We start from the raw sequence: 25,432 nt of genomic DNA, 5'->3' as shown, positions 1-25,432 counted from the left end.
TAATCCATCACAATAACGACTGAGCAAGCCAGTGCTGCTTGACTAGTGGAAGTAACCGTTTTTGACCTAGGATGCGTCCCATGATGAAGCTTATATAAAAAAAAATAATACCCACACACCCGACATTGCATTTTAAGTATTTTAGGTGTTTTCGTCCTTATATTTGTGTTGTACGCTATTTCCTGTAATACCTAAACCTACTTAACACTAGATAGCCATGATTGTGCTTATGTGCCGTTAACTCCTGTGCATACATACATACATACATACATACATACATACATACATACATACAAACATACATACGAGTGAGCCAGACTATCGTTTAACACTCCATGGCACAACGCTATTTTGAGTCGGGCTGGATTCTATGTGTGTGTGTGTGAGAGAGAGAGAGAGAGAGAGAGAGAGAGAGAGAGAGAGTACGCATATTATTTAGCCTTCATGGTCCTTACAAAGAAAAAGGGATTAAATATTTTGCCGAGATGACTCTGAAATATAACTTAAAAATATTTATGGTTATATTCGACTACTTTGAAACACGATTCTCAGTCAAACAAAAGTGTCTTATGACAGCGTCTGTAAACGGGCTAAATCCATCATAAATTTAAACACACTATTATCAAGTAGAAAATAGCACCGTAATAGTAGGATGGATATTACTGATGAAGAGATATGGTAAAGACGTGCAGCGAATAATTTGCAACTCTCATGACAGTTATATGTATAAATTAAATAAGAAATGTGTACGTGACTTTGATATACATATATACTACATGTAAACCCAAACCGCAAATGCTAGTCTAAACTTTAAAAGTCTACGCAGATGAAGATAGATACAATTCTACAGAGAGAGAGAGAGAGAGAGAGAGAGAGCATACGATCCTTTCCATTTACACAGAATGTAACAAAATTTGTGATCGAAGTGTTAATGATACTTTGCAGAACAGACTTAATTAAAATTCAACTTCATTCCTATTCCGTATGAGAGCCAAATGTGGACCGCTCAATAATGTGGTTTTCATTCATAATTTTTTTTCTAATCCAACGATTCTAATACAACAAATACAGCCGTCTTTATATTTCTTTAGTAAATCAGAATTATATGTTTGATTTTTGGGATAGGATCCTATTTCATAAAGACACCCGGTACGGTTCTATTCTTTATTTGAAAATTAGGCAGTATTAGTATCAATGCAAATAATGAAAATGCAATTTTATTGTATAAGGATCAAATGTAAAATATTTCCCAATGACAGTTTACTTTGTCTGAAGCAGAATGCAGAAATTGCGACACTGTTAACATTAAACATGGTTTGCAAATAGATTAATTAAACTTCCAGGGTTATACAGTACAAATTTAGACACGTAATGTTGTCTATAGATTTTTAAAGTAGAGGCACCGGATCACACAATTAATTCCAAAACGTTATATATTACATTTCACTTAATGTCGCGTGAACACGATTGTAGGTTATATTATTATATTACATTTTATATGGGTATCAAAATGCATAGATTAGAAAAGATGTCGCTTCCGACCAATGTATTATAATTGCACACACACACACATGTATGTATGTGTGCGTGCGCGTGTGTGTCTGTGTTTATGTCCGTCTATATACCTTTACATCTAGGTAGAAATGCACCAAACGTGGGGAAGGGGCCCCGAGTGGCGGAGTGGTCTAAAGCGCTCTTCGTTACGGATCACTGCCATCTCACCTCTGTCTGCGGCGGTTCGAGTCTAAGATTCAGCCAATGTGGGCATGTGAGAAAGCCTGCCAGTAGCTTCTCGTGGGTCGGTGGTTCTTTCCGGGGTTTTCCGGGTTCTTCCTCCACCATTAATACTGGCCGCCATGTATAGCCTATCGTGCTGAAAAATGGCGTTAAACCCAACAACAACAACAACCAAACTTGGGGAGATGGTAAAAGTTGAACTGGAAGTTCAGAACTGTATCACGTTGTTAACATTACAATAGGACATATTATTTGTTGTGTTGTTTGAAAGTCGGATAATTTATTCCATTGATAGATTAGATATTAGGTAAAATAACTGAACTACAGTGTACCTACCTCTTGCATGTTAATACGATAGTGAACGTTGGGCCGAGTCCCCATGGAGTGAGTGACATCGGGTAGGCTCTTGCATTACAATCTGGCATTGTATACAACAAGGCAAGCGAGACCCTTTTCTAACATATCTGCATCGGACTTAAATAATAACCTTTTATGATAGCCAAAGTAAGGGCTACGTGTACGAGTCAGGATATACACATAACAAACTGAGAATGAAAAATTAAAGAGAAGCGAATGTGTTGTCAAGTAGCACGGGAACACATTTAAACTAGAGATTCCTAACTTGTGGATTTATTGGCTGTATTACATCGATGGCTTTGGCAATCTTACTCTTTACACGGTCAGGAAGAAAGTATTTTGCTCTTTGCATGTCACGGTTAAAATAATTGTTTTCTTCAGACGGTGCAAAGAAGTTAAAAACCGTTACATAATCAGTATGTCAGTCACGACATAGGTTATTCTAGCCACAGATGTTACAGGCATATGTTATTCTAGCCACATATGTTACAGGCATATGTTATTGTAGTGTAGCCACAGATGTTACAGGTATATGTAATAGCCACAGGTGTTACAGGCTTATGTTATTCTAGCCACAGATGTTACGAGCATATGTTATTCTAGTCACATATGTTACAGGCATATGTTATTATAGCCACATATGTTACAGCATTGCGGTCACGGCATATGTTATTCCAGCCACAGATGTTACAGGCACTTGCAGCCATATTTGTTTACAGGCACGTGCACCAAGTTTCATTAACATGGATACAATACTGCAGTATATTTCTCTTGTAAAATTAACTATAGTTTCTATATGACATACATGTTATGCATATGCAGAGATCTTCTGTCTCGAATTAAATTTAATTCTCACACGTGTCTTTGACTGACTGTTTTATCGTGCGAACAGTAAGTGAAACAGCGCGATGACAACATCGTTCGCACGCTCTCAGTAAACATTTTAACTTCGTGCCCGCAAGTATTTCATCTGCAAGCTAAAACATCTTGTAAAACCAGATCGCATATTGGGAACAAATTCGCTACTAATATATCATTGTATCTCATTTAACCTGTACATGGTTAAATAACAATCTCTCCCTTAATCCTTCTAAAATGAATAACACTGTAAATATATCAATGAATATCTCACCAGTTAAAACACAGTTCTCTTTAAGAATTTGCATTAAAAAACTGCCCTGAATGGAAATAACGACTAATGCAATGCAATATTTCTGTAAATCAAGGCATCACATCAAGATCCGACATATTCATCGCGTAAGCAAGAAAAGCGTCGATAAATAAAATCGTTTATGTTCGTTTTAAAATAAATTTAAACATTTAAGAAAGATGCGAACTTTATGCGAGCCGTTTAAATGGACATATCGACTATTCTATTACTTTTCTGCACACAAGCGAATATTGCACGAATCTTCATTTCGACATGGTAAGAAAGGCTCAGTTGTTTCTCATTGTCAAAACGCTTTGTTTATTGGAAAACGTTTGATGGACATACTTACGGTAACTGCCCTAAATCCTTTGCTACTCAGTGACTTCCCCAACATTGTTAACTATCGGTGATTGATACAGTGTAACATATGTTTACCGAGCAAAGATACTTTGGTGTCAAATATCTTAATCAGGTGTAAGTAAGCTTTCGTTTCAAAGTCAAATATATGTGGCCCAATATCTGACAGGCAACACGGAAACTAGGTTGATTGTACATGCCTGTGTGCGTTCATCCATGCATGCATGCATGCTGTAATACAATAATTGCAGACCATAGTTTCCGATTGTAATACAATACTTGCAGACCATAGTTTCCGATTGTAATACAATACTTGTAGACCATAGTTTCTGACTGTAATACAACACTTTTAGACCATAGTTTCCGATTGTAATACAGTACTAGTGGGCCATACAGTTTCTGATTGCAATACAGTACTAGTGGACCATACAGTGTCTGATTGCAATGCAATGCTATAGGCCGTAGAGTTTCTCATCGTAATACAATACTAGTAGGCCATACAGTTTCTGATTGCAATACAGGACTAGTAGGCCATACAGTTTCTGATTGCAATAAAGTACTAGTGGGCCATACAGTTTTCGATTGCAATATAGTACTAGTAGGCCATACAGTTTCTGATTGCAATACAATGATATAGGTCGTATAGTTTCTCATTATAATACAGTGCTATAGGCCGTATAGTTTCTCATTGTAATACAGTACTAGTGGGCCATACAGTTTCTGATTACAATACAGTACTAGCAGGCCGTAGAGTTTCTCATTGCAATACAATGTTATAGGCCGTAGAGTTTCTCATTGTAATACAACACTAGTAGGCCAGACAGTTTCTGATTGCAATACAGGACTAGTAGGCCATACAGTTTCTGATTGCAATAAAGTACTAGTGGGCCATACAGTTTTCGATTGCAATATAGTACTAGTAGGCCATACAGTTTCTGATTGCAATACAATGATATAGGTCGTATAGTTTCTCATTATAATACAGTGCTATAGGCCGTATAGTTTCTCATTGTAATACAGTACTAGTGGGCCATACAGTTTCTGATTACAATACAGTACTAGCAGGCCGTAGAGTTTCTCATTGCAATACAATGTTATAGGCCGTAGAGTTTCTCATTGTAATACAACACTAGTAGGCCAGACAGTTTCTGATTGCAATACAGGACTAGTAGGCCATACAGTTTCTGATTGCAATAAAGTACTAGTGGGCCATACAGTTTTCGATTGCAACATAGTACTAGTAGGCCATACATTTTCTGATTGCAATACAATGCTATAGGCCGTAGAGTTTCTCATTGTAACAGAAGACTAGTAGGCCATACAGTTCCTGATTGCAATTTAGTCCTAGTGGGCCATACAGTTTCTGACTGCAATACAATACTTGCAGGCCATACAGTTTCGGACTGCAATACAATGCTATAGGCCGTAGAGTTTCTCATTGTAATACAATACTAGTACGCCAGACAGTTTCTGAGTGCAATTCAGGACTAGTAAGCCATACAGTTTCTGTCTGTAATACAGTGCTGTTAGCCATATAATTTCTGATCGCAATACAGTACTAGTGGGTCATACAGTTTCTGATTGCAGTACAATACTTGCAGGCCATACAGTTTCTGATTGCGATACAATGCTATAGGCCGTCGAGTTTCTCATTGTAATACAATACTAGTAGGCCAGACAGTTTCTTATTGCAATACAGGACTAGTAGGCCATATAGGTTCTGATTGCAATATAGTACTAGCACGCCATACAGTTTCTGATTGTAATACAGTACTAGTAGGCCATATAATTTCTGATTGCAATACAGTACTAGCACGCCATACAGTTTCTGATTGTAATACAGTTCTAGTTATACAGAACTAGTAGTCCTAATAATTTTTTGATTGCAATACATCAATTGTAGGCCATACAGTCTCTGATTGTGATACAGTACTAGTAGGCTATATAGTTTCGGATTGTAATACAATGTTATAGGCTTTAGAGTTCCTGACTGTACTGCCATAATAGCAGCCTATATAGTCTCTGATTGCAATTATCTACGAGCATGACATATATTCTCTGATTTTTATTCCAACACTAGGTGGCCATGTAGTCTCTGATTGTATTCCAATACCAGAAGGCCATGTAGTCTCTGATTGTATTCCAATACCAGAAGGCCATGTAGTCTCTGATTGTATTCCAATACCAGAAGGCCATGTAGTCTCTAATTGTAATAATATACTTGTAAGCCGTGCTGTCTCTGACTGTAAGATAGCACTACTATACCATTGAGTGTATGATTGTAATAAACTACTATCTGTTCACAAAGTCTCTGACTGTAACAGATTAACAGTGGTCCAAGGAGTATCCTATTATAATAAAATACTTGTATATCGTAGAGCATCTGACTGTAAGAACCTACTAGCAGGCCATATAGTAAATGATTGTAATAAACTACAAGATGGATATAGCGCCTCTGATTGTAATAAAGTACGAGATGGATCTAGCTTTCTGGTTGTAATAAACTACAAGATGGCAATAGCGTCTGGTTGTAATAAACTACAGGATATCTATTGTGTCTCTGATTGTAATGAACTACAAGATGGCTATAGCGTCTGGTTGTAATAAACTACAGGATGGCTATAGCGTCTGGTTGTAATAAACTACAGGATATCTATTGTGTCTCTGATTGTAATGAACTACAAGATGGCTATAGCGTCTGGTTGTAATAAACTACAAGATGGCTATAGCGTCTGGTTGTAATAAACTACAGGATGTCTATTGTGTCTCTGATTGTAATAAACTATAGGATTCTATTGTGTCTGTGATTGTAATAAACTACAGTTAGGGTATAGAGTTTAGGGTTTAGAAGTTTCACCATCTTTTCTGTGAATGTTATAAACTACAATCTCACACATCCCTATAATGGAGTCAAAAACACTTGCAAGAGTCCATTCACTTAATTCAACGTCAGGTAATATGTTTACTACAAATGACACCGGATTGTATTTGACAGGTTATATTTGTACTTGAATGGTGTAGAATTAATGGTCTATTAATCGTTGACATAATTCTACTTTTGGTTTGTCAATCCATTTTGAATAGACTGCGCTTATCAAATAATTTGCGGCCGTCTTCCCTATGATGTAATAGTATGCAGATCAGGTGCATAATAGTGTAGCATGCTAGGAGTAATGTAATATGTAACCCAAGCTTTATTTGAGTTATGAAGAGAACCTTGTTTATGTCGATGTTCATCATCTTAAAATAACTGATTCTCTTCGTATTGATTATATATTGGAAACTTATACGCATGTTGTGATATGGCCTAAGTACGCCAGAACGAAAGTGAATTACTGCGTAATAATGCACTGGCAGTGTGCCACAATAATGAGAAAGTTAATGTTGAATACAAAAGATTACAGTTTTAATACTGCACATAAGAGTATAGTTTTAACACTGCACATAAGAGTATAGTTTTAATACTGCACATAAGAGTATAGTTTTAATACTGCACATAAGAGTATAGTTTTAATACTGCACATAAGAGTAAAGTGGTTGTTGAAAACAAGACTAGTTTTAATACAGTACATAAGACTATAGTTTTAATACTGCACATAAGAGTATAGTTTTAACACTGCACATAAGAGTATAGTTTTAACACTGCACATAAGACTATAGTGTTAATACATCACATAAGAGTATAGTTTTAACACTGCGCATTAAAGTATAGTTTTAACACTGCACATAAGACTAAAGTGGTTGTTGAAAACAAGACTAGTTTTAATACAGTACATAAGACTATAGTTTTAATACTGCACATAAGACTATAGATTTAATACTACACATAAGACTACAGTTTTAATACTACACATAAGACTATAGTTTTAATACTATACATACGACTATAGTTTTAATACTACACATAAGACTATAGATTTTACTGCAAATAAGACTATAGTTTTAATACTACACATAAGACTATAGTTTTAATACTACACATAAGACTATAGTTTTAATACTACACATAAGACTATAGTTTTAATACTACACATAAGACTATAGTTTTAATACTGCACATAAGACTATAGTTTTAATACTACACATAAGACTATAGTTTTAATACTGCAAATAAGAGTATAGTTTTAACACTGCACATAAGAGTATAGTTTTAACACTGCACATAAAGACTAAAGTGGTTGTTGAAAACAAGACTACAGTTTTAATACAGTACATAAGACTATAGTTTTAATACTACACATAAGGCTATAGTTTTAATACTATACATACGACTATAGTTTTAATACTACGCATAAGACTATAGATTTTACTGCAAATAAGACTATAGTTTTAATACTACACATAAGACTATAGTTTTAATACTACACATAGGACTATAGTTTTAATACTACACATAAGACTATAGTTTTATTACTGCACATAAGAGTATAGTTTTAACACTGTACATAAGAGTACAGTTTTAACACTGCACATGAAAGTAGAGTGGTTGTTGAAAACAAGACTACAGTTTTAATACAGTACATAAGACTATAGTTTTAATACTACACATAAGACTGTAGATTTAATACTACACATAAGACTATAGTTTTAATACTATACATACGACTATAGTTTTAATACTACACATAAGACTATAGATTTTACTGCAAATACGACTACAGTTTTAATACTACACATAAGACTATAGTTTTAATACTACACATAAGACTACAGTTTTAATACTACACATAAGACTATAGTTTTAATACTACACATAAGACTACAGTTTTAATACTACACATAAGACTATAGTTTTAATACTACACATAAGACTACAGTTTTAATACTACACATAAGACTATAGTTTTAATACTACACATAAGACTATAGTTTTAATACTACAAATAAGACTATAGTTTTAATACTACACATAAGACTACAGTTTTAATACTGCAAATAAGACTATAGTGTTAATACTACACATAAGACAACAGTTTTAATACTACACATAAGACTATAGTTTTAATACTGCACATAAGACTATAGTTTTAATACTACACATAAGACTATAGATTTTACTGCAAATAAGACTATATTTTTAATACTACAAATAAGACTGTAGATTTAATACTACACATAAGACTACAGTTTTAATACTACACATAGGACTAGTTTTATTACTGCACATAAGAGTATAGTTTTAACACTGCACATAAGAGTATAGCTTTAACACTGTACATAAGAGTACAGTTTTAACACTGCACATAAAAGTAGAGTGGTTGTTGAAAACAAGACTACAGTTTTAATACAGTACATAAGACTATAGTTTTAATACTACACATAAGACTATAGATTTAATACTACACATAAGACTATAGTTTTAATGCTATACATACGACTATAGTTTTAATACTACACATACGACTATAGTTTTAATACTACCCATAAGACTACAGTTTTAATACTACAAATAAGACTATAGTTTTAATACTACACATAAGACTACAGTTTTAATACTACACATAAGACTATAGATTTTACTGCAAATAAGACTATAGTTTTAATACTACACATAAGGCTATAGTTTTAATACTACACATAAGACTACAGTTTTAATACTACACATAAGACTATAGTTTTAATACTACCCATAAGACTACAGTTTTAATACTACAAATAAGACAATAGTTTTAATACTACACATAAGACTACAGTTTTAATACTACACATAAGACTATAGTTTTAATACTACACATAAGACTACAGTTTTAATACTACACATAAGACTATAGTTTTAATACTACACATAAGACTAGTTTTAATACTACACATAAGAGTATAGTTTTAATACTACACATAAGACTACAGTTTTAATACTACACATAAGACTATAGATTTTACTGCAAATAAGACTATAGTTTTAATACTACACATAAGACTATAGTTTTAATACTACCCATAAGACTATATTTTTTAATACTAGACATAAGACTACAGTTTTAATACTACACATAAGACAACAGTTTTAATACTACACATAAGACTATAGATTTTACTGCAAATAAGACTATATTTTTAATACTACAAATAAGACTATAGTTTTAATACTACACATAAGACTACAGTTTTAATACTACACATAAGACTATAATTTTAATACTACACATAAGACTACAGTTTTAATACTACACATAAGACTATAGTTTTAATACTACACATAAGACTACAGTTTTAATACTACACATAAGACTATAGTTTTAATACTACACATAAGACTATAGTTTTAATACTACAAATAAGACTGTAGTTTTAATACTACACATAAGACTAGTTTTAATACTACACATAAGACTATAGATTTTACTGCAAATAAGACTATAGTTTTAATACTACAAATAAGACTATAGTTTTAATACTACACATCAGACTACAGTTTTAATACTACACATAAGACTATAGTTTTAATACTACACATAAGACTATAGTTTTAATACTACACATAAGACTATAGATTTAACTGCAAATAAGACTATAGTTTTAATACTACACATAAGACTATAGTTTTAATACTGCACATAAAACTATGGTTTTAATACTACACATAAGACTACAGTTTTAATACTACACATAAGACTATAGTTTTAATGCTACACATAAGACTATAGGTTTAATACAGCACATAAGACTATAGTTTTAATATAGCACATAAGACTATAGTTTTAATACAGCACATAAGACTATAGTTTTAATACAGCCCATAAGACTACAGTTTTAGTACTACGCATAAGACTATAGTTTTAATACTACACATAAGACTATAGTTTTAATACTACACATAAGACTATAGATTTAATACTACACATAAGACAATAGTTTTAATACTACACATAAGACTATAGATTTAATACTACACATAAGACAATAGTTTTAATACTACACATAAGACTATAGTTTTAATACTACACATAAGACTATATTTTTAATACTACACATAAGACTATAGATTTAATACTACACATAAGACTATAGTTGTTAATACTACACATAAGACTACAGTTTGAATACTACACATAAGACTATATTTTTAATACTACACATAAGACTATAGATTTAATACTACACATAAGACTATAGTTGTTAATACTACACATAAGTCTACAGTTTTAATACTACACATAAGACTATATTTTCAATACTGCGCATAAGACTATAGTTTTAATACTGCACATAAGACTATAGTTTTAATACTGCACATAAGACTATAGTTTCAATACTGCATATAAGACTAAAGTGACTGTTAACGAATGCTAGGAAAAGACTCGTATTACCATTTGAAAGTGTTTTGCAAGAAATTGCTTGCTGGCAAAAGTAAGATGTGTATTGGTTGCTTACATGAAGTTTAATTGAAATAAAGTGAATCAAGCGATTAAAGCATGATCCTTCTATCTGGATATATTTGGAACAGCGCAGTTACAAAGGAGCCCCCCAACTTTTAGAGCTAGTCAAGCTCTTAGACTGGGGAAGAAGCAACGTACAAAACAATCACCGTAAAAACTGAGGAAAACACGAGCTAATCAAATGTTCGAAGGACGATAGGAATTGAAAAGAAAAAGGAAAACGTCCCAACAGAAAAATAAACATTTAAATAATGAAAATAAACTAGATCTGTCCGAAGCGAGTACACCACGCCAATCTCTCTCCCCCACCTCACTTCCCCCAGCCCATAACCTAATGTCATGATACCAATGCATACCGAGTGTAATGATAATATCGTAAAGGTTCAGGTCATGTTTACTGGAGAAGAGTGGGACAGACGAAGGATGAACACAAATTGTAATAAAACTCAAAACGAACTAAGCTGACAAAACCGAACCTTATATGAGACGCAAACACTTCCTATGATACAAATGCAGGCCTTATATGAGACGCAAACACTTCCTACGATACAAATGCATGCCTTATATGAGACGCAGACACTTCCTATGATACAAATACATGCCTTATATGAGACGCAAACACTTCCTATGATACAAATGCATGCCAGGTGCCATAAAGATGTCGAACTGTTCGGAGATATTTTGCGGATAATTATGCAACGGACGAACGGACAAATTTTAAAATATAAATTAGGGTAACTCTTCAAATACTGACAAGACAGACACTTCATTTTGTCACGGGTCTTGGGGTCTTGTCCGATACAAAAACTACCACGGTTGGTTCCAATCATCAAAATTCTTCTTTCTATATCTAAATACATCATCATTTATGTTTATCTCGACTAAGCATATATCCTTTATATCTATACCAACTAAGCGTATGTGTTTCCCTGATATCATGAATGTATAAGTCTTCTGAATAATGAGTCTTTATACAAGGCAAGAAATAAAAAAAAGAAAACTGACGTTGCATTTTCAACCGCACCTGCTAAGATAATCAGAGAAGGTATGCACGGCACGAGGTGGCTCCATGACACCTGTATTGGACAGGTAACAATATAAATAAATCCTTAATCCAAAAGATAGAAGCATTTATGCTGCATTCACGGAAACCTTCGAGTGTGCCCTTGTTACAATTGACATTCCGTTGCTATCAGTACAGCGTGGATTGACCTTGTCCGATAAGAGGTCATATCAGAAAAATTTGGCAATAACTGACCCATTTTCTTCTACAGTTTAGAGAAAAACAAATCAACTTTCATTTGTTGGTGATAACTTCCCAATTCCCAATTCATTAAATTTTAATATGTTTTCAAACAAAACTGAGACGGTTTCTTGTTTAAGCTTTCATACGTGACTGGATATTGACAGCTTACTTAGTGAAGTACAAACAATAATCGAGAGAAGCTATGATACAGTGTCATTTAAATTGTCTTTCTCCGATGTGCCAGGGTATGTATGGTAGTCAATAGTAATGTTTTGTATTCTATGCTGACTTTCAAAAACTTGCCTAACGTCAGTCATATCATCAAAAGAGACATTATATAATCTACGTAGTAATTGCTACAATAATACGACGTATTCCAGACGTTAAATTACCATTCTAATATTAAAACACGTGCAACACTGAGGCATATCACATGAGCATGGAACTCAATTAAAGGCAATGTCAATGTGAATGAACGATTGGACAATACTGAACAATGTGAATGAACGATTGGACAATATTGAACAATGTCAGTGAACGATTGGACAATATTAAACAATGTGAATGAACGATTGAACAATGTGAATGAACGATTGGACAATACTGAACAATGTAAATGAACGATTGGACAATATTGAACAATGCGAATGAACGATTGGACAATACTGAACAATGCGAATGAACGATTGGACAATATTGAACAATGTGAATGAACGATTGGACAATATTGAACAATGTGAATGAACGATTGAACAATGTGAATGAACGATTGGACAATATTAAACGATTGGACAATATTGAACAATGTCAATGAAAGATAGGACAATACTGAACAATGTCAATGAACGATTGGACAATACTGAGCAATGTCAATGAAGGACTGGACAATACTGAACAATGTCAATGAACGATTGGACAATATTGAACAATGTCAATGAACGATTGGACAATATTGTGAACAATGTCAATGAACGATTGGACAATGTTGAACAATGTCAATGAACGATTGGACAATATTGTGAACAATGTCAATGAACGATTGGACAATGTTGAACAATGTCAATGAACGATTGGACAATATTGAACAATGCGATGCAGAAAGAAATCAGAATGAGTAGAAGTAAAGTTTGAAACATTTCTCATGAAATATTATTTATCTATCATTGCAATGTTGGGTAATTATAATAAATATACCTGATAATTTATCCGATAATAAAAGATAATTGCAATAAACCAGGATTATACAATGACATTAAACAAAATTTAAATTGAACTGATTGCTACCGCCTTTTCCATAGCAAGTCTAGTTTTCTTAAAACAGATTAAATGCATTGTTTTTTCAATAAATTTAAAGCGACGATATATTTACTGTATAGACATCAAAACCTCTCAACGAAATTCACATAAGACACGTCTAACTCGTTAAATGGAACTATGTCTTGTCCAGGCTTACAATTATCAGTTATCTGGGACAACAAATATACCCGACCTCAGTAACTTTTAGCAGCGTCCCAAATAACCATTCTTTAACCCTTTAGTTTTCTTTGTGTTAAGCCGTGTCCTTTCTTCTCGACAAATATCAAACTTAAGTTCCAATTTAATTCTTCAAACGTTTCTGAACTTCAATCGCACACAAAATAGTGAAGCTAACACGCACTTCATTAAACCTAACGTTTCATATGTTCAGCAAACACGTTAATCTAAGCAAGGCAATGCATACATGAGAAAGGTAATCTATAATGATTCATGTTACACTGAGCAAAGGAAGCACGTTCCGATAAATGGGTTATACTACATTATATTCATGTAAAAAAAAAAAAAAACGGTTCGATAATCAGGGTTGGTGTCTAGCTGGATCTCTTCAACTAAGAAAAAGTTGAACATGGTGAAAAACAAATCTTTAAACAAATGATAAAATAATAATAGATTGGCACGATACATTGCGCGCTTTCCCTGTTGAAATCTTTATAAACCATTTGTTGTATTAAAGTGTACCACATATTGGGGACGTTCTCCTAATTTTCAACATTGCATTGTATGTTTGTCTGTCTGACTTGACTATCTCTCACTTGTTTCTTACATTTTGTATTTTTATCTGCATATATCGGCAGAGAACGCAAACACGTGTACTTTTCTTTGCACATATGAACGGACAACACAAACACATGCTAATTTTTTGCATATAAAAACCGAGAACGCACACACATGCACTTTTTCTGCACACATGGACGAAGAACACAAACACATGTACTTTTCTCTGCATATATGAACGGAGAATACAAACACGTGTACTTTTTCTGCATGTATGAACGGAGAACGCAGACACATGTACTTTTCTCTGCATATATGAACGGAGAACAGAAACACGTGTACTTCGCATATAGTGGCCGAGTGGTCTAAAGCGCTTTCCGTTACGGATCACTGCCATCTCACCTCTGTCTGCGCCGGTTCGAGTCTCGGATTCAGCTAGTGTGGGTATGTGAGAAAGCTTGCCGGTAGCTTCTCGTGGGTCGGTGGTTCTTTCCAGGGTTTTCCCGGGTTCTTCCTCCACCATTAATACTGGCCGCCATGTATAGCCTATCGTGTGCTGAAAAATGGCGTTAAACCCCATAACAACAACAACAACTTCGCATATATGAACGGCGAACGCAAGCACATACTTTTTCTGCATACATGGACGGAAAACGCGAACACATACTTTTTATACATATATGGACGGAGAACGCAAACACATGTGCTTTTCTCTGCATATATGAACAGAGAATAAAAATACATGTACTTTTTCTGCATGTATAAACAGAGAACGCAAGCATATGTACTTTTCTCTGCAGATATGAAAGGAGAACACAAACACGTGTACCTTTTCTGCATACATGGACGGAGAACGCAAACACATGTACTTTTTCTGCAAGCATGAACATAGAACACAAACACGAGTACTTTTTCTGCATATGTGAACGGAGAACGCAAACACATGTACTTTTTCTGCATAAATGGACGGATAACGCAAACACGAATACTGCTTGAATAATTCATTCAGTGGATGCACAGCTTACGATTATTTGGTGTTGAGATTTTTGACTGAATAATGATGGATCTTATATGCATATTATTGACTGAATAGCAATGGATCTGATATGCATAGTATTGACTGAATAGCAATGGATCTGATATGCAAATGCACTGTTTAAAAATCAGTATTTTTGCAGATCATCATGTCTGGATTCCTGGTTTTATCAGAGTCTATATAGATTTCTGTTTTTATCAGAGTAAATCTGGATTTCTATGTTTTGATCAGAGTCCTTCGAGATTCCTGTTTTTACAATCGAACATTATTGCACATAAGTCTATATGGATTCCTAAGATTTCATCAAATTCTGTCTGGATTCCTGGTTTTACAATCAACATTATTGTAAATCAGTCTATGTGTATTCCTGTGTATTTACAATCAGTTGCGGATCAGTCTATCTGGATTCTTATGCATTTACAATCATCATTATTGCGGATCAGTATATCTGGATTCCTATATATTTACAATCATCATTATTATGGATCAGTATATCTGGATTTCTATGTATTTACTAGCATCATTATTTTGGATCAGTCTTTCTGGATTCCTATGTATTTACAATCATCATTATTGCTGATCATTCTATCTGGATTTCTAGATTTCTATATCTGTATCAGAGTCTATCTGGATTCCTACGTTTTCACAATCAGCATTATGGTGGATCAGTCTATCTGGATTCCTGTTTAATTAAAATCATCATTTTTGTGGATCTCTCTATCTGGATTTCTATATATTTACAATCATCATTTTTGTGGATCCGTCTATCTGGATTTCTATGTATTTACAATCATCATTATTATGGATCAGTCTTTCTGGATTCATATACATTTACAATCATAATTATTGCTGATCATTCTATCTGGATTTCTATATCTGTATCAGAGTCTATCTGGATTCCTACGTTTTTACAATCACCATTATGGTGGATCAGTCTATCTGGATTACCTATGTAATTAAAATCATCATTTTTGTGGATCCGTCTATCTGGATTTCTATGTATTTACACTCATCATTATTATGGATCAGTCTTTCTGGACTCCTATGCATTTACAATCATCATTACTGCTGATCATTCTATCTGGATTTCTATATCTGTATCAGAGTCTATCTGGAGTTCTACGTTTTTACAATCACTATTATGGTGGATCAGTCTGTCTGGATTCCAATGTAATTAAAATCATTTTATAATTACAGATCAGAGTCTATTTGGATTCCTTCGCTTTTTACGCTGTATAAGTAAGAAATCCCACTTATTAATATGTGCCATGTTACAAGTGTTCTGCCTCTTTGATTAAAGTCGAGAACTATTTTTTTTTCAAGTTGACCCGTATTGACATACGTTATATATAGACGCCATGCACAAGTCTATGTAATATTTACTGTACCAAGACTCAAATAATCCTTTCAAAGCGGTAGACTTTACTTAAAATGGGTTTCATTCAGCTTTTCTCTTTTTTAAACGATGAATACAATTATATAAATATTACATTGCTCTAAACTTTATTTCGTTGGACAAACTATTCGCAATTTCTTCAAATGAAATAGCGGGATTTGAATTATTAAAAGAAACAGCAACCTATTTGCTAGCTTGGGTTGAGAAATTAAGACTGGTTTTTAAATGTTTATACTAGGAACTCATTCTCATAGACAGATCTAATATAAATAGGGTATCTGACCATGGAGAATACAGTTGTAACCGGTGTTTAGCATACACAATAGAAACGTACAACATGGATACAGTAGTTTGTTTTAATAAAAGAAGCATTAACTTTTGTGAAAAACACACGACAATGCCTCTAATAATAATAATAATAGGTGTCCAAATTTTTCTTTGAAAACAAAAGGCATTGCTGTTTGTTAATTAAATCGTAATTTGCATTTTTTTTTTTGGTGCATACGCATAACAAACAAGTTCTGCCAGGCCAATAATCTGAGTATTTTGTCTTAACACCAAGGTTAAAAAAAAACACCCTGACTCTCACAGCGAAAAGATAGAAAGAACTCGCCTAAATCTCGCACCGCGAAAAAATGTAAATGCATTATCTCGCCTAGATCAAGACAGTCAAACCATAATAAAAATTAATTGCAGCCAGACATTGGTAGACAAACCGTAATAAAAATTAATTGCAGTCAGACATTGGTAGAACTCAGAACATCAATAAATTTATTATGATGATTTCAATTAGCATTAACAAGTTTATTATTGTTTTTAATGAACATTAACAAGATTATTCTTATGATTTCGAATACTTTTAGGAATTAATTAACTTGATATTACAAGTATTAGTACCGTAATAAACACTTTTTAAACAAGAATGTAGACGTATCTGCATACGGTGCCGTGAATAGCGGTTGAACATGTTTTGAACACCCATACTGATGAAAACGTTATTTTTGACGTCCAAATAGCTACCGTATATAATCGTTTATCAGTAAAGTACAACTGCAAACTGCATAGACCCAGTTCTGCTGCCACATAATGCGCAGACATATTTGGGTCTATGCAGACTGATATAAATAATCAGTAAAATTAACAACAACAACCCTGTTCTGCCAGACAGTAATTCGACGGCAGATCAAGGTCTATCTTGTTCGTAATTGGACTTCACTTATAACCGAGTATATACGGAACTTAGATAATAAGAAACCTGTACCTATATTAATTTGATTGATCTCATATTGTTTGTCATATGTTCATGATAAAGCTTGAATATAACTACACAACAATGAAACCTTCAGGTTTTTCGAATAGACTTTATTCATATATTTGTCTCGTGTCCGCCATTAGATGCAGTTTCCTAAGAATCGATTTTATTGACCTATTTGTCTCGTTTTCGCTACTAGATGAACTTTCCTTAGAATCGATTTTATTGACCTATTTGTCTCGTGTTCGCTACTAGATGAACTTTCCTTAGAATCGATTTTTTTGATCTATTTGTCTCGTGTTCGCTACTAGATGAACTTTCCTTAGAATCGACTTTATTGACCTATTTGTCTCGTGTCCTTTATTTGATGTACTTTCCTTAGAATCGACTTTATTGACCTATTTATCTCGTGTCCTTTATTTGATGGACTTTCATTAGAATCGGCTTTATTGACCTATTTGTCTCGTGTCCTTTATTTGATGGACTTTCCTTAGAATCGACTTTATTGACCTATTTGTCTCGTGTCCTTTATTTGATGGACTTTCCTTAGAATCGGCTTTATTGACCTATTCGTCTCGTGTCTTTTACTTGATGGACTTTCCTTAGAATATCATGCAGCATCGCTGATTTCAAATAAAACGGTTCACAAAGTTCGATTTTTGTCAATCCAGAGATGCATAGGACTAATTAAAGTTGTCGAAAAAAAAATCCTAATCCAAACAGTAAAAGTCAATAATTTCGAAATTGTCTGACACATTCCAGTCTTTGGTCACCATATCGGTAACTGGCACTGATCAGGCTATATATCAAAGACAGGTATTCGGTACTAAATTCTTAGTTTCAATGAAGGTAGCTTCTACATGCCATATATCAAAGAGAGGTAGTCTGTACAATATTCTGAAGTGCATGGACAGTATAGCTTCTGTCATGCCATATATCAAAGAGAGGTACTCTGTACAATATTCTGAAGTGAATGGACAGTAAAGCTACTGTCATGCCATATATCAAAGAGAGGTACTCTGTACAATATTCTGAAGTGCATGGACAGTATAGCTTCTGTCATGCCATATATCAAAGAGAGGTACTCTGTACAATATTCTGAAGTACATGGATAGTATAGCTACTGGCATGCCATATATCAAAGAGAGGTACTCTGTACAATATTCTAAAGTGCATGGAATGTTGCTTCTACATGTCACGTATCAAAGACAGGTACTCTGTACAAAATTCTAAAGTACATGGACTGTAGCTACATGCCATATATCAAAGACATGTACTCTGTACAAAATTCTGAAGTTCATATAGAGTAATGTCTATATGAAATACTATACCTAACAAATTACGTAGTTTGACGAACTGTACTTTCTGAAGGTTTAAATCAAATACACAGAATAGGCTCTATATACCACATAATGCGGTGGTGTGATTACGGGTGTCGCATTTTATGGTGGTGTGATCAAGGGTTCGATATGAAGTAAATAATTTACAATGCGAACGGAGGATACATTACCCGATAAGTATGATGAGAGTCCGGATTTACTTTAAAGCGATGCTTTTGAAATGCCAACTCCCCTGAACTGAAAATTAAATTCTTGACAGTATTAGGTTTTAAGACAACAACTGCCATCATAGGTACCCTACCCATCAAGGTAAATGTTACACGTAACAATTAGCAGTGTCTGTTCCAATTATGCATTCACAACCGAAATAGAAAGTTTTAAGTTTCAAGTGCTAAACAGAAAGGGCAGTCAGTTTATATTATCTTCATATCACGAATATGAAATAAGAAATGTTTTCTGCAATAGCTTTGAACAAAAGTCGACATGGGGTTGCTGGCGTGCATACACGATAATGCGTAGACGATCTTACCTTAGTGTACATTTCGAATAACATTCACGAAACTAATATAATAAGTTCTATTTTTTGTGAACCTTGGTGAGCAAAACTAAACCGAATAATTTCTAACTTTTGCAAGCCTTGACAAGACAACCTAATCGAATTATTTCTATCTTTTTTAAGCCTTGGCGTGCAAAAGTCACATTTTTCGAGGAGCTTCATAAATATCACTTTTAAGGAGCACATAAGCAAGATTATGTTAATCGCATTAAAAAAATAGTGTTTGTGGACCAGACGGCATAGTAGTGCGGTGAAATGACACTGACCAGACGGCAGAATAGTGCGGTGAAATGACACTGACCAGACGGCAAAATAGTGCGATGAAATGACACTGACCAGACGGCAGAATAGTGAGGTGTAATTATCCTGAAATACAGTCTGATGCCTCAGTCGTTATGCCTTTCAGTTGCATGATGCTATGACGTCAGTTGTGACGGCATACTGTCTTGTTACATCTGTTACATGTATGGCCTTATCAACGTAAATAACAAATAGCTAGATCATAAAACACATACATAGATACATACATACATACATACAGACAGACAGACAGACATACACAAGGTCGATTGGTTACTCCAATCCAGGCGTACGCAATACAGTTATATCAACGATTGTTTGGAAGTTCATCTACAGCCAGGTAGACATTTCATTTCAGTTGTAACTTTCCTTACTCAACTTACCTGGTTTATAGAATATCTCGTACAAATGAATGATACTAAAGGAATACACCAGGAAATACATGCAAACATCATTATGAATACACGTGTTATTAAATTAGTCTAAAAATTCCTGAACGTACAAAGGTTTGTGCTAATTAATCACTCTGGATCCATGTCTTTGTTACCGTAATGTCAAGTAGAACATACATTACCTACAGGATATATTGACCTCAATTAATCCACTAAATGTTTTAAAATATACTCTGATTATACCCAAATTGTGTGGCCGCAACCAATCCACTAAATCGGATTTTTAAATTTCTTTTTTACTGTTATTGTGTGGCCTCAAGAATTCCACTAAATACATTTAAAAATGTACTCTTACTGTTTGAATGTTCCAGTCTAGGTGATTCCAACTTTGAGACTCTTTAACTTATCACTTTAATTTAAGCAACACATCACCTTGGAAACAAATTATTTTGCCACAGTCTAATATTTGAATACTGCTTTGTTTGTTCATATTGACTAAAAAAATACAAATATTATTTTTAATTGAAACCCGCGGTCTCCTTAGACGAACATGCAGAAGTGTTATACCAAATGGTAATAAAGACTTTACAGTCATTATTTTAAAAATTGCATGGCAGTGTAACTATTGAAAATTAATCCGCAGTACTTACCCTCAAATAATAGTCCATCTGACATTCTCGACGTTAAAGAACACCAAATATGCAACGCATTCCATTCTGAATATTTTTTCACAAAGACAACATCGGTCTATGAACGTGCAGAGAAACAGTGAAATCTCTGAAAGCCTTTGATAAGAGCAGTTTCCTTTTGAACCTGTCATTCTCCAAAGTGTCGCATGCAAATCCCACAAATGTTAAAGATATGTGTTGCCAAAGGTTGTGTATTAGACTCTAATGTTTATCAGCGTACCCTATTTGGTCCAAAGGTTATCGCAAGTAAAATACAGTAGCATTTGGTCCGATACAAAGCGCGTTGCGTTACTATGTATAACGGATACCTATGGATATTAGTAATGTACAATTAATATGTTACGTTCTATATAGACCAACCGATTATTTGGAAGAGGTATAAATAATGTGATTTACAAGTTTTTGCCTGATCTATTTTATGTGAGTGGGATTAAAGGTAATCAAGAGATTTTCGTTCAGAAGATAAATCTTTATAAGTGTTCAGTAGATACGTATTATCAAATACTTAATCTACTTACCTGGTATTTTGCCAATAAAGTACAGGAAATTGGTTGATATTATGAACAGTGAGTTCAATGTTATGAGAGTGTATATCATTGTTAATTACCTCTTCAGTATATCTGAGGATTTCTACTGCAAAAATAGTAATGGCGAGCCTTAGCCATTTTGCATGAAGTGTTTGAGTGAGGATCTCTTGCCTTGTAAAAACTACCATGTACATGTACATATTTTGAGGATCTCTTGCCTTATAAAAACTGCCATGCACATGTACATATTTAGAGGATCTCATGCCTTGTAAAAACTACCATGCACATGTACATATTTTGAGCATCTCTTGCCTTGTAAAAACTACCATGCACATGTACATATTTTGAGCATCTCTTGCTTTGTAAAAACTGCCATGAACATGTACATATTTTGAGCATATCTTGCCTTATAAAAACTACCATGCACATGTACATATTTTGAGCATCTCTTGCCTTGTAAAAACTACCATGCACATGTATATATTTTGATGATCTCTTGCCTTATAAAAACTACCATGCACATGTACATATTTTTGTGTCTGGAACAAGATCCCTTGTGTCGCGTGTACATATACCTAGCCAAAACGTCACGTATGCATTTGTTGTTTTGGTCATTATTAATACATTGATCAAGTGATGGATTTGATAAGCACTGTCTACTGAATCAAAGATTATAATATTTTTCGGTTATATATTGATAAAAATATGCGTTTCTAAATATTTCCTAGATTGCATGACGTCAATAAATCAGTAAAGAACTTTTGAAGGGGTTAATTATAATGTTAAAAAATGGACAGGAGCCCAACACACAATGCAGACATAAGGACGCACATTAAGTGACAAAACTTGCTATCGGCGGTGTCAGGTAAACTAGTGAAAAGAAAAAGCTAGGCAAGGCAAGCCACCCTTGAATATATGAAAAACTGAAGTTGTTACTGGTATAAGCAGGGATGGCGTGCCTTAGGAATCGTAGTGAAATAAAAGCTTACGCAGGTAAAAATGGGAAAACTTTTTATATGGTTCCAAAATTGCAACAAATACAACTTTAAACTGATTTAAAATTCACATTGTTTTCTTTAAAATGAAATTGCTAGTAAATTAACAAATGATGGATACAATTTCTAAACTGTATTTGAAGTACAGTTTATTAAACCTGTTGACAAAAGGACCGTCAAACAAAAACCTTGTATATGGGTGATTAAAAATATTATTAGACCCACTTGATGGCTTTCATGTTTCATATCCATGTATTTTTACCTGGACCAATTGTTAATTAGGTTGAATTGATTAAATAACTCTGTGTACCTATGCAGCAAGCGAAAATAATTATGTTTTCTTCTATTGTAAAGCTAAAATATTTCAAGGAACCATGCTGAAATATGCGGTGAACAATCAAAATGACACATATTCACTGAGATTTGATTTCATGATTGGTTAGTTATATTAGGATATTGATCTCCGACAGGGTTAACTCGGTACATACTTGTGTTTCTTTAAGGTTATTACGGACTTTGTAACATTCAGTTTTTAATTTAGTTTGTCTACGGCTGTGTTGTTTTGGAATATTGTGATGAATCGTATGGTCTATACCAATACCTGCATTAAGTTACGTAGTCATCGTGCTCATATTGCCCTGGTACAACCTACTAATTTGTGTTACTTGTATCACATCACTCTCACATTGCACTGGTACAACCTACAACTGTACATTACTTTTATCAAATCACACTCACATTGCAATGGAAGAACCTACTAATGTGTGTTACTTGTATCAAATCATATTCACATTGCACTGGTACAACCTACTAATGTACATTAGTGTATCAAATCACGCTCATATTGCACTGGTACAACCTACTAATGTGTGTTACTTGTATCACATCACGCTCATATTCACTGATACAACCTACTAATGTACATTACGTAAATCACATCAAGCTCACATTGCGTTGATACAACCTACTAATGTAACTTAGTGTATCAAATCACGCTCATGTTGCACTGGTACAACCTACTAATGTGTATTACTTGTATCACATCACGCTCACATTGCACTGGTACAACCTACTAATGTGTATTACTTGTATCACATCACGTTCACATTGCATTGGTACAACCTAATAATATGTATTACTTGTATCACATCACGCTCACAATTCATTGGTATATACCTACTAATGTACATTGCTTGTATCAAATCATGCTCACATTACATTAGTACAAGCTACTAATGTGCGTTACATCATATCACGATCACACTGCATTGATACAATCTACTAAGTGCGTTACATCACATCACGCTCAAATTGCACTGGTACAACCTACTAGTTCGTTACATTACATCACGCTCACATTGCACTGGAACCTACTAAGTGCGTTACATACATCACGCTCAAATTGCATTGGTACAACAACAGTCTATACTTGAGTGTATGTCAATTATTAAAGTCTATTCTGCATTGTATACAATATATGATGTTTTGTTAATTTAGAATAAAATCTGAAACATGTCTTTCATTTTACTTGGTAATGATCATGAAGAAAAAAAAACATAAGGCAAGTATCCATTGTAAGAGCGCAAACAACACATTCATGTTGCTCCAGGCTTAGATCACTGTTTGGTAATTTCATTGATTTTAAGCGATTCTTCGGCGGTTGCACTACGTATTTCCATGGATTAGTTGCTGTAGTCAAGATTATGACTAAAGACTTTGTGTGACGTGGATTAGTGAAGATTGAGAGCAAAGCTGCTGTGTGACGTGGATTAGTTAACACAATTCCTTATATACAGCTGAAAATCCTTGCCTGACGTCATGCATACATCTAATCCGTGTAAAGGTGTTAACGATAAACCTAAGTTTCCAATATAAAATTCCTTTAAATAATTCAGTAGAATGATTAATGAAATATCTGAACATTTTGAGCTGATGTAATCAATGGTTAAGGATACGCAAGTTTAAATGTACTGGTCATGAATATCCCCCCAATAGGTCATGTACAATTTTATCAGCTTCCGTGACTCGAGTCATTGTGATGTTACACAATTTTATCAGTTTCCGTGACTCGAGTCATTGTGATGTTACTGCGGAACCCCGCATTATAAATCACTATTGATCTCCAGTTATCGAGTGTGTAGTTTCTCTTGATTGTAGACTATACAACATGGAAAGGAATTGTTTCGTTTGTAAATATAACAATACAAGTATGTCATGATCGTTGGTACATGTAACAATACGAATATGTCCTGGTCATTGGTGCATGTAACAATACAGGTATGTCCTGGTCGTTATTACATGTAACAATACAAGTATGTCATGGTCGTTATTACATGTAACAATACAGGTATGTCCTGGTCGTTATTACATTTAACAATACAGGTATGTCCTGGTCGTTATTACATTTAACAATACAAGTATGTCCTGGTCGTTATTACATTTAACAATACAGGTATGTCCTGGTCGTTATTACATTTAACAATACAAGTATGTCCTGGTCGTTATTACATTTAACAATACAGGTATGTCCTGGTCGTTATTACATTTAACAATACAAGTATGTCCTGGTCGTTATTACATGTAACAATACAGGTATGTCCTGGTCGTTATTACATGTAACAATACGAGTATGTCCTGATCGTTGGTACATGTAACAGTACGAATATGCCCTGGTCGTTGGTATGTAACAATACGA

At 34.0% G+C, this 25,432-nt stretch overlaps 1 protein-coding gene across 3 annotated transcripts in view; it reads right to left on the bottom strand.

The window, feature by feature from the left end:
• The window catches only part of LOC149805628 (uncharacterized), a 126,712-nt gene that overhangs the window by 39,294 nt on the left and 61,986 nt on the right, over positions 1 to 25,432 (bottom strand). The window contains exon 1 of one of the 3 annotated variants that reach the window (XM_089950266.1): positions 21,177 to 21,319. The exons of the other annotated variants lie outside the window; for them this stretch is intronic. Coding sequence (XP_089806392.1) covers positions 21,177 to 21,201 — 25 coding nt within the window. The 5' untranslated portion in view covers positions 21,202 to 21,319. Of the gene's footprint in view, positions 1 to 21,176; positions 21,320 to 25,432 lie in introns of those variants that run through there. 3 annotated transcript variants of the gene reach the window in all.

The sequence above is a fragment of the Sinohyriopsis cumingii genome, chromosome 2 (assembly GCF_028554795.1).
Source record: "Sinohyriopsis cumingii isolate HCF-2022 chromosome 2, ASM2855479v2, whole genome shotgun sequence".
Taxonomy (NCBI): Eukaryota; Metazoa; Mollusca; class Bivalvia; order Unionida; family Unionidae; genus Sinohyriopsis; species Sinohyriopsis cumingii.
Note: the sequence above shows the minus strand (reverse complement) of the source record. Positions and strands in the feature narration are given on the sequence as shown.